This window comes from Puntigrus tetrazona, chromosome 3 (genome assembly GCF_018831695.1).
Source record: "Puntigrus tetrazona isolate hp1 chromosome 3, ASM1883169v1, whole genome shotgun sequence".
Lineage (NCBI taxonomy): Eukaryota > Metazoa > Chordata > Actinopteri > Cypriniformes > Cyprinidae > Puntigrus > Puntigrus tetrazona.
Genome location: NC_056701.1, coordinates 21,492,531 through 21,504,750, shown reverse-complemented (window position 1 = coordinate 21,504,750; position 12,220 = coordinate 21,492,531). Strand labels below are relative to the sequence as shown.

General features: G+C 40.3%; 1 protein-coding gene across 1 annotated transcript in view; it reads left to right on the top strand.

Moving 5' to 3' along the window:
* Nucleotides 1-12,220, top strand: part of fam171a2a (family with sequence similarity 171 member A2a) — a 29,036-nt gene that overhangs the window by 7,061 nt on the left and 9,755 nt on the right. The window contains 2 exon segments of the mRNA XM_043231621.1: nt 2,681-2,908; nt 7,223-7,315. Of these exon segments, the coding sequence (XP_043087556.1) occupies nt 2,681-2,908; nt 7,223-7,315 (321 nt within the window).

Sequence of the window (12,220 nt, the reverse complement as noted above, 5' to 3'; positions counted from 1 at the left end):
TTGTGCAGGTGGGTTCTGCCTATGTATGATTCATACGGGTTGCTTGAATATTATCATCATTCGTATACGATTAGATCTGAAGCGCATGAATGGTTCAGAAGATCTTATTTTCTGAAGCGAACTTGTGTCCCCCTCGCCAGGAAATGCAGGGACCCATTTTTTTTCCCACAGTTAGCCTGCTGACATCTCCTAGTAACCATGGTAACATGCATCAATTGACCCATTTAGAATCAAAAGAACGAGAGGTTCTGAAGGACACTGCAGCATGTGAGCTTGAACAAGACCCGAAGCAAACACTGCATGAACTAGTAGTAAGTAGTAAACGGTTCTGGTGGGGAAATCGTGGCTTGCTCAAGACCTTTCCTTATTAAGTAAAATGTAAATATTTCAAGAACATAATGGTCACTAAAACTTAAAAACTGGTTTTATAATGTATTTACAGAAAAATATTGAATTTTGAATTTGATATTCAATTTGATCAGCCCATAAGAAGCACCAGATCCAGATCCCCAAAAAATCAGGGCAAAGACTTGCTGTCTTCCTGGCCTGTTTACACGTGCCCTTGCAAAAGTTCTGGGGGCGATGAACCAGGTCATCCATTTCCAACAGTAAGCACATGTCCAGGAACTCGACTAGACAGATTTGCTGCATTTGCCCAGTGTCAATCGAACATGGTGGCAGACATTCTGGCTCACTGAAAGTGGCTCAAAGGCTCGTCGTACTTTCGAGTCTTTAAAGTAAACAAACCAGAGTACTTAACGTGTCGGATCAGGACAAAAACTAAACATAGTCATCTCATCTGTTGAATGTAGGCCACTGGCTCTAGAGGAGTCTAACATAAACTCTCAGCAAAGTGTGTTATGAAAAGAGACTTGACAAATTCTAGTTCCATACACGGATGTTGTCACCCCCGTGGACTGTTTGTTGTGTTTTCTCCTTCTGTGCCCATATTTGGATTTGTTCCTGTTCCTGCTCTTATTACTAGTTAGTCACCTGCATGTGTTCACCTGTCTACCCCTCGTTATATGCACTATATTAGTTCCTGTTCTTTGATTTCTAGTTTGTCGGTTACTGCTTATGCTATTGTTTACTGTTTGTAGGGATGCAGCAATAAACCGGTTTTTCACTTTTATTTATATAGCGCTTTTAACAATACAGATTTCACACATTTTTAACTGTGACAGAGGGACCAAACAGATTCTTTATTTACACCAGAGAAATGTCTGTCGATAGAATGGGACCATTTAAGGTATACCAAGATGGTGTCATATAAATATTGCTGTAAAAAATTGCGGCTAAAGAGTGAGCTTCGGAAAAGAAAGAGATGAAAGTGCGCTAAGTCCACATGTACTTAAATTAATTATCTACTTGATCTAATTATTTGATTGCGTAAGAGAGAGGTGACTGTTGCCTGTGTAAGTTAGTCTACCTGTGTCTGTGCATTTCTCCAGTAGGCTTTATTTTATTAATAAAAGTTACGGGGCAGCGTTCTCAAGAGGTTTGTGTTCTCCTGAATGGTTGTATACATGCACAGTGCTATCTATCATCCCACAAACCTTCTCATGCCACATGTAAAATCATATGAATTATCAAAAACATTTATTAAAATGAATACTACATAGGACTATACGACTACAAAGGCCCATGGATGACAGTTGATTATATTAATTTTCCATCATTTTTATTGCTTGTGGATAAATAAAGTTAATATTAGTCATATATTAATAAAAGTTCATTAAATTTATTTTTACTATCCCTGTTGTAGTATTATTCATAAGTAAAAACCATGGTGAGCCCATTTTTTTTACCATGTTTCAAAACTCTCTACCCCAGGTTCAAAAAAATTTTAAGAATGTAAAATTTTAAAACATTAACTACTTTTGTGATTTATTTCTATTTGTTATTTTTAAAAGAGAAATACTGCCAATGTTTACAGAGCAAAGGTTATTTATTTTTAAATTATTATTTTGCGCTGTATTGTTGGTTACTGTGTTATTTTTGTTTCAAAAGCCAGCAATAACACTTTCATTTCATTTCACTTTTCATTTCAAGTGTTCATGCGTAAAACCATGATTATTCCTCAGACAATAATCGTACCAACAAAATCTCTAATCGTTGCATCCCCAACTGTGTGTTGGACAATGACTCCGGTCCCACTCTAGACCCAGAGCCTAGTCATCCACCCCCCCACGGGGCAGAGCTGCCAGAGCTCACCGCAGATGGAGAGCCAGAGCCTGCCTCTGGATTCTGGACTGTTAATTGACTTTGATATGGAAATACTCTTCCCTCAACCTTCTACTGAACTGTTGGATTGGCAATATACCCAACCTCCCTCTCTCACCACCTCTCATAGACCTTTTCCCTTCCTCAACAACCTTTCTGCTAGATCCCATCAGCCTCTCCGCTCACCCTCAGCTAACCAGCTGTGACGTTGACTTGCTGCGGATCCTTGGCTTCATATAGCCATACCCTGTGTGTGTTGGACTTCTTCATCTTTGAATAATATTTAATGGATTATTCATCTTCAAACTTTGTCTTAGTAGGCCTTTTGAATGAGCACAGCGCAGACCCATGACAGACAGCTTGTAGACCAAAGTCTGGTCCATTTTTGTATTAAAAATATATTCTTATATAAAGAAATGCTGCTTTTTTAAAAAGCCTTTAATTCTTGTTTCCACAGAGGTGCTGATTAAAGTCCGGGTATTTGACAACAGCGACCTGTCACCTCTAAAGGAATCCACAGTTCAGGTGTGTGGAAACCAGACGGTCTTAGCATCCAGCCTTGCAGGGGGAGATGGGATTGTCACACTTACGTTCCTGTACCGCCCCGGAACATGGGTCATCGTCACAGCATCAAAGCATGGATTTGTCACAAACTCGGCGCCCTGGCATGCCAGCCGCATCCCGCGTGAGTGCTTCCTATACTACTATAACACTGAACATCACTGAACATGGTGTCAGGGAAAGCCTGCAGATTATTATTAGAAACAGAGTATTCTGTTTCATTCTGAAATTCACACACATTAACTTCCTGTCAAAACTGCTAGATCAAGACCAGTTGGTGTTTATAGGCTTCTCTAGAATCATGTTAACGCCTTATTAAAAATGAGGAGTATAACTTAAGCATTTGACTGCAGATTAAAAGGTCCCTGGTTTCAGTCTAGATGCCCCAAATTTGACCATTTAATCAGGTTGTTTTTAAGTAAAAGAACCACAAAAATCTGTTTCCAATGACCTCTGATTTATATTACGTATTTAGCACAAGCTTTTATCCAAAGCATCTTAAAGTGCATTTAAGGTGAACATAGTACTGGTTATTAGCCATTACACTGCAGTTTAACTACAACTGTTAGCATGATGACATTTTTTCTTAAGGCCTCAGTGAACTTTCCAAATCTGATGAGTGATTTGCAATCTATTGGCTACGTACTATTATTTAGATGAACCATCTAGATCTGTAATCCAGATGGAGCTTTGCACAGAAATGGACAGGAATGTTAAACAACACTCACTGGGGTGTGGATCGTGCCGACCCGTGTTGTGATACCTAGCAGCTGTTCGGAGTCGGGCCCCAGACGGTCATGTCCTCTTTTGACTCTCTCGCTCTACGATTGGTTTAATTTATTTGCACAACAGCGTGTTCTCCGCCGCCCCTCTCTCCACCCAAAACCCCACCCAGTTATGCGGTCAGACCCTTGGGGAGAGGAGGCAATGAAATCATGTATTTCAGCATAAAGCTGTCTGTACGAGCAGCTGGAAGCCACTTAGCCTTTGGGGTTACAGATATGGAGGCAGCCAGCAAATGCGGCTCCATGTCGTGCCAGACCAGCCGGGCTGGTGCATAAAGGCATCTTTAGTATGACATTAGCATCTTGGGGGGGCATTACACACATTCCCATTGAGTCACACCAAATTAGGAAATGCTGTCAGAAATGTGGATGACCAGGATTGTAGAGATAAAAGGAAGGTTTTTTTTAATGAAGTGAATTATGATAACAGATCGGACAAAGTTTATGTCGGTTACTATGCCCGAGGTCTGAGGGATATTGAATATTTATAATATATAAATAAAATATTTGAAACATTTGTAACAATACATTAATTATGGATGGTAACAATTACCGGTTTTGTAATAAATCATGATAAAAGAATCCCCACGGTTAGTATTTACCGCTTCAACTTTAAGTATCAATAAAACTATATTTGAACAACTCAGGATAAATTAAAACTGCTCAGCATAAAGCAAAGTTTTAAGTGTCACATACACCCAGAGTAGTTTAGTTGCAAAGTTGGGAGGTTTTAAAAGTGCATGAATATATGCATGAATTAATAAAACAGTTGTACCTCTGAAGGTTCTTAGTCTCTTCAGAAAATATTTCCTAGCATTTTGTTTTATCTTCACTCCTTGTAATACCTAATAAAGCAGTGTTCTTAGTTTTTAGGTAACAGTGAAACCTAACACTGCTCTAATACTGCTGTTCCATAAACACCACCTAGTGTCAGAATTTTTTAATTCAGTTTCATTTTTAGGATATTTTAATCACTTAATTTATTTGTGATTACTCTGGTTCTGCATTTTGTTTGTAGAATATTAAATAAATAAATATTACTTTTTTTTGCTCTGTGCATGTACATGTATATAGTTGCCAATGATGGCTGTAATAGTACTAATAGTTGACAAAATCCTTTTAATCGGCAGATTAATGTTTTCATCTGGAGGTTGTTTTAATAGAGGGCAGATGGATTACATGACTAGCAGGGGTATGACAGCTGTGCAGAAGTGATGGGATGCCAGTCATTTGACCGATGACAGTGTATTGGACTGTACTCCAGCCCCAGATTGCACACTGAACATCTTTATAGTAATGGCATCATTTTTTGTATACGTCACTTTCTGAAGGTTATCTTTTTTAATCTATTGGTACCAAAGCCATCTGCAGCCCATTCCTCCTGCCTTTAGTCTCTTAGCCATGCTGAAAAAGGGTTTCTAAATAAAACTTGACAGTGTCGTGGAGTTTTAACTGTCCCCACAGCACTTTGATAATCTGAGTGAGTCACGCGAACTCTGAGAGAGAGAGAGTGAGTCATTCTCATGGAGTGATGAAGCAGTTGCTTGCGGCTCAGATTAAATCAACTGAAGTCGGGAACACTTGTTCTTTCCTCCATTGGCCTATCTCTCTTATTCCATTATGGTTTAACTGAATAAATCCATTTTACTTATTTTAAAAAAGCTCACTATATCAGAATTGGATTTTATGTCATTCAGAACACGTTAATATTAGCTTAAAGCTTTCTACAGTCAAAATCAATTTTTTCTATATTTATTTTTTCTGTAACGCAAAGTTAGGTATTTATTTCCCTAGAAAAAAAGATCATATAAATTTAGAACGACATAAGGGGGGAAATAAGTGTTCATTTTTGCGTGAAATAATTTTTAGGCCACCAATTTGCCGCACCTATTTAAAATTATGACCAATAAATCTTAATTTTAAAACCTAATAGAACAATTCTGTATTTGTCAAAATAAATTATAATTAAAACTGAAAACTGCTTTACAGTTATGGGGTTATGTAATGTATTAGTTTTGATCTGAACTGAAACATTTTCTAATGAGTCAAAATCTGTGGATTTAGAGATGGGTAATATATAAAACATATTTTGGCATCTTAAAGATTATATATTGTGCATCCGTACATTCTGGCTGATTTCTGTATTATCAAAGCAGGGGTGCATAAATGTGTATTGTGTTGTCCCAATGCTGCAGAAGATAACTAAGGTTACAAATGATGTAAAATGAAACCACACAATGCCAATGTAGTACCCTCCCTCTCTTCATACGCACTTTTCTTTCAGCTTCTAGCTAAAGCAATGTGGGCAGTATTGTTGTCACTTGTCCCTGTTTTGTGCGCACACCTACCAAGCAGAATATTAAAGAGACCAGAGCCCCTTCTGTTCAGGGCATCTGTGATGTGTGTGCGTGCTTGTATGCAGAACTGCACGGGTGTAAATGTGCATGAATCGCCTGTGTCACGTTTCCCACAGTCTGCTCCTTCAACCTTCAAGCTTTTTGATCTGAGAGATGGGGGAATGAAGTATGAATGTAGTATACTGATCCCTTGGATCTTAATATCCCCTGTTGGCCTGTATAATTTAAGCTGGCAACCTCTATAGAATCTTATCACACTTTTTTGTCAATAAGCTTCCATTAGACTGAAATCATGAAATAAACATTGGAAAACATGAGGTGTGGGTAGGCAGGGGGGACATTTCAATGTGCCATAGCAGATGGGAAATGGACACAGAGGATTTCTGCTCTCAGCTTGCAACGGTCTTCTGGAACGCTGCCAGCATATGTCCTCCTGGCCATAGAGGAGCACTGGAGAGTGAGGTACATTTAGATGTTGTTGGTGCTGTGGATTTAGTGCAAGAAAATGTACAACTAAAAAAGATTTATGTGAAAGAAATTTAGTTAATGCTCGTAACTCTCAATAAACAATATTGTCCAAAACAGAGATCCACAAGGTTAAAAGGAGATGATGTTCTGGTGATGTTTGACTGTTATTAAAGACTTGTTTTAAGCAAGATCACAGGTTTCTCGCGTGCTGAATCATGTCTCATACCTGTTAGCAGCTACATCTGATGAACTACTGTAGATTACCTACAAAGGAAAAAAAACTAAAGCCTTGAATTCTCCAGGGTCAAGGATCCCTGAAAATGAAAGAGGCTGGACGGTTTACTGATCTAAATGGACAAGGAAGAACAATAGCATACAAATGATGCTATGCCATTTTGACAGTGATGAGCTCTGTTAGCCCTCTGAGGCAGACCAGGATGAAAATGTAAACTTTTGTCATCCTAAAAAATAGCACTGTAGTGGAGGGCAGTAGATCGGTGCAAGAATTTCAAATAATGGGCTTCAATATGGTGGTTACAGCCCAGATCTGATCGACTGAAAAACATACATTTTTGAAAAGGGAAAAATATAAAATGTGCAGAGTTAAGGTACTCCTGTGCCAGGGTTGGGAACCACTGCTGTAAGCCATCAAATAAGAAGATAAATGGAAAGTTCAAAAGAACAGCATTTATTTATATTAAATGTTTATAATATTATAAATGTGTTTACTGTCTATTAATACTATTAAACGCATCCCTGTGAATAAAAAATGATTTATTTTTAATATTTAATGCCTTTGTTTTTGTTTCTCTCTCACTTGTGTTTCAGTGTATGCCTCCGTAAGCCTGTACTTGCTTCCCCAGAGACCAGCCACTCTCCTGCTGTATGACGATGTGGTGCAGCTACTGTTGGGTTCTCCAGGTGAGTTCTTTTCTGTTTTAAGGACAAGTCACCCATTAGAGTTCTGTCAGCATTTGTGAACCTGGACCACAAAACCAATAATAAGTAGCAAGTGAATATTTGTAGCAATAATAGTTTTTTCCCTTTTCTTTTGTGCCACAAATCAAAGGTAATAAATAAAGGTCAAGTTCCATTAAGATATTTACGTTATTCTGTGGAAAATACAAGAAGAGATTTTTTTTTTCAGTGGATGCCAGAGTTCTGCAAAATTTCTGTTGTGATTCACAGAAGGTTTAGAACAACATAAGGTTGTGTAAATGATAAATGTTCCTTTAACCGTAGCCTTAAATAGTCAAAAAAATTCAAAATTCAAATTCAAATTTTATTTGTCACATACACATACATACATGGTACGACATGCAGTGAAATGTTTTTTATAACCGTCCAGCATCAAAATAGAAACAGAAAACAGAATTTAAATATATATAAATATAAAATATATGTATAAAAATGTATAAAAAGTGTGCAAAGTTTAAAAATAAAAAAAGTGTAAATAAGTGTAGAATATAAAAATATAAAGTGTAAATGTAAAGTGTCTGTGCGAATGTCCAGTGCAAAGTGGCTAGTGCAATTGTCCAAAGTAAGTGGTGAGTATCTGGGGAAAGAGGGGTAAACATGGGAATCCCGGTGATTAGGTGCTGGGTGTTCTCTGGTTCAGACTCCGAATGGCCTGCGGGAAGAAGCTCCTCCTCATTCTCTCTGTGTTTGCCTTCAGGGAACGAAAGCGCTTTCCTGAACGCAGCAGAGAAAAGAGTCCATTGTTGGGATGGCTGAGGTCTTCCACGATCTTCCTGGCTCTGGTACAGCACCGCTTGTTGTAGATGTGCTGCAGCACAGGGAGCTCAGTGCGGATGGTGCGCTCAGCTGACCGCACCACCTTCTGAAGGGCTCGCCTGTCCTGCATGGTGCTGTTTCCAAACCAGGAGGTGATGTTTCCGTCAGGACACTCTCGATGGTGCAGGTGTAAAAGTTCCTGAGCACCTGAGATGGGAGTCTGAAGTCCCTTAAGCGCCTCAGATGGTATAGACGCTGCCGGGCCTTCTTCACCAGGGTGTTGATGTGACAGGACCAAGACAGGTCCTGCGTGATGTGAACACCCAGGTACCGGAAACTGTCCACTCTCTCCACTGGGGTCCCGCGATCTTGATGGGATGGTAAGAGCGCACCTGCTTCGTGCTGAAGTCCACTATTAACTCCTTTGTTTTGCTGACGTTCAGGAGCAGATTGTTCTCCTGACACCATCTCTCCAGGTTGTTGATCTCCTGAAGGTAGGCCATCTCATCGTTGTTGGAGATCAGGCACACCACGACAGTGTCGTCAGCAAATTTAATGATGGTGGTGGAGTTTGTAGTGGCCACACAGTCATGTGTGTACAGCGAGTACAGCAGGGGCTCAGAACACAACCCTGAGGGGCTCCAGTGCTGAGAGTGAGGGAGGATGAGGTGTGTTTTCCCATCCGTACGGCTTGTGGTCTGTCAGTTAGGAAGTTGGTGATCCAGTGACGCAGGGATGGGCTGAGTCCCAGGACCTCCAACTTTGAGGTGAGCGTGGAGGGAACTATGGTGTTGAACGCTGAACTATAGTCCACGAACAGCATTTTCACATAGTTCCCTTCCTAAAATCCAGGTGGCTTGTGGTTGTGTGGAGGAGGTGTGTGATGGCATCCTCCGTAGACCGGTTTTGCGGTAGGCAAACTGAAGTGGGTCCAGTGTGTCCGGTAGTGATGCGGTGATGAAGTCTCTGACGAGTCTCTCAAGCACTTCATCACTACAGACGCAGAGCTACAGGGCGGTAATCATTTAGGCAAGATGGTTGAGGTTTCTTCGGCACAGGAACAATGATGGACTCTTTGAAACATGAGGGGACTATAGACTGCTTCAGGGAGAGATTAAATATCTCAGTGAACACCGTGCTAGCTGGTCAGCACATGCTCTCAGAACCCGACCTGTGATGCCGTCAGGTCCTGCTGCCTTCCTGGTGTTCACTTTCCTGAATGCCCTCCTTACGCTGCGTGCTCAAATGGTGAACGCGATTTCCTCTCCGGCTCTCTCGGCGTATGTGCTGTTAATCATGCGCTAGCGGCGCTAGCGTGATTAGCGTGATTAGCTGCAGCCTCGAAACGAGCATAAAGGTGTTTAGCTCGCTGCCAGAGAAGCATCCGCGCTCTCCACTCTGGAGGTTGGCGTTTTATAGTCCGTGATGTTTCTCAGTCCCTGCCAAAGGCTCCTAGAGTCACTGTGTTGAAACTGTGACTCAAGTTTCCACCAGTAGCGCCTCTTTGCCTCCTTTACCGCTTTGCACGCGCGTCGACGCAGCCTTGTATTCAGACATATCCCCGTGACTATCCCGTGTTATAGGCTGCGGAGCGGGATCTCAGAGAGTCGCGGATAGTTTTGTCTACCCACGGCTTCTGGTTGGGAAACGTCCTGATGACGGTTTTCTCTACCGTGTCATCCGCTAGTTTCCCGATGAATCCCACCACCGCTTCCGTAAACTCGTTGACGTCCTCGGAGCTACACCTGAACATGGCCCAGTCTGCGTCATCCAAAGCGTCCTGCAGAGCGGCCACCGAATGGTCAGTCCAGCGTGACACCTCCCTCTGTACCGGGGCTTCCTGTTTCAGCCTCTGTTTGTAAACAGGTACGAGGAAACGAGGTACGAGTCTCAACGAGGTACGAGTCTCAACTCTTACCGCTCCTAATCTTTTTTATTTATAGTGCTATGAAAAGGGGAAAGGGAATTACCGGGGAGAGAAAGGGATCAGAACATCACAGTCTGAGCTCATACCTACGATACCCATATAAGTACCACAATGTTTGAGTAGGTTTCACTGACGCTTTATGTCTATCTTTAATACGGGCTTACTGATACTCTGTGGAGGCTCGGCCAAGCTGTGTTCCACATGGTTAGCTTGGAATCTGAGATCTGAATGCAGCTTTATTGATTCACACACATCCTGCGGTGGTTACATGTGCAGATGTGTGAAACTGCTGAGTTGGTCGTTTAATAATCAGGATAACGCCATAGTCGTATCTCGAGCTGCCAATAAGCAGACGCAATATAACTGAGACTGGATGCAGTGCCTTCTAGCTGTTTCACCACGTTGCATGCGCAATAAATGTCATTAAGAGTGTTTAATAGAGAGTGTTATGGCTCAAATTATGGTTGTGGGAAAGTGACTTTTATTTGAATGCTTTCTGGGTGGGAAGTGATTTTACCTGATGGACTATTAAGTATGATGTAATGTGCATCATGCAAACTTGACTGTTAAAGCCCTGCATACCCTCGCTCTTTTTCTGTGAGTGTAGGCATCCTGACGCAGCTCTTTCTGCATGATCCTTATCAATTTAATGAGCTTAATCTCTCCGCATGCAGCGGTGTGTGTGTGGATCCCTGATTGCTCAGTGATTATAGTTACATGCAATAAAATGATGTGTCCTCACAATCCCACTTCTGCCGCCAAGCCAACAGCTTGCTCTTGTTCCCTCTACACATTTAGTAAGAGAGGCTCTCGCTCTAGAATGCCATCAGTGTCTCCAAGCTGTTCCTGAGATAAATGGGCAACTTGTTGGGCCCAGCACAGCAAAAGGCCCCGCTGACTGATTTAGACATTTTAATAAGGATGTAAAGTCCTTGAGTAATTGTACATTACTGTACCAGGCTTGAGTAATGCTGAAACTGAATACATGAAAATTGCGAGTGAAAAGTGGCTTTATTTATTCCTTTAAATCTTTTCATCTAATTTTAAACGTTAGAGACGATAAATTAAATTGTATGGAACTGTTTCTCGGAAAGGGATAAGATTAAGCCAGGACTGGGCCTTTGTTAAATTAGGACATTTAAGTAGTTTTTACAAATTTGAAGTTTGTCTATAAACAACTATATTGAAAAGTCACACAACTCTGAAACTGTTTCTGTTGTATTTATATAATATTACACAATTTAATAATATTTGTAATTTATTTTTAATTTAGTTTTATTTATTTGGTCTAAAATTTATGTTTTCTTTCAGCTTAATTTCATAGACTAAAAACTAAATATGAGTATTTTTTTAATAGTAACTTAAATCAGTCTCGGGTAATTGCAGTATACTGGTTTAATATCTGATGATTAGTGCTGAGAAATTTTAAATCTAACATTGCTTTACAATTTTTAAGCATCAAGGCTACAGCTATGTTTCTAAAGCTAGGGAAATATTATTCTACAGTTTTAAATACTAGAAATACTATTTTTAAATATTACTCTTACTAGAGCAGAAGTTTAAGTATAACATTGCAGATAAAGTTTTTTTATATATTTTTGGAATAGATTATGTTTTGTTGATAGACATGAAATGATCTATATTAATATATGAAATTAGATAAATAGGTATGTTTGTGCATCCATTGGTTTAGGTTATTGCACCATCCACCCTCAGAGTGCAAAATGATGCTTACTGAAAGAAGTAGAGGGATATCAAGACTCACACTAGCACATTTTTTTTCATGCCTCAAAACCCATTACCATGGCAACTTTGGCAGAGGCAGTAGAATGTGCATTTTGTAACAGGAGGGGTTATTATTAAAGTGTTGCATTTCTGTCTGTTTCGTGGGAGGAACGTGTCATGTAAAACCTGATCTAAGATCTGCTAGTCTATCATTGAGGTTTGCTGCTGACCACTTTTATAAAGATCTTGTTAAACTCTCCTCTATCGAGAGAACTCATGTACAATACAAAAAGTGCCTTAATCCAACTTCAGAGTGTTTGTTTGCAGAGTCGAGTTATGGTTTTCGGGAGCGCATTTTGTGAGTCAAGCGAATGTACAGACAGAAACAGCCTAAACTCTGAGCCAAAGCGTGGGAGGATTTTTGTGTTCACAGCATGCCA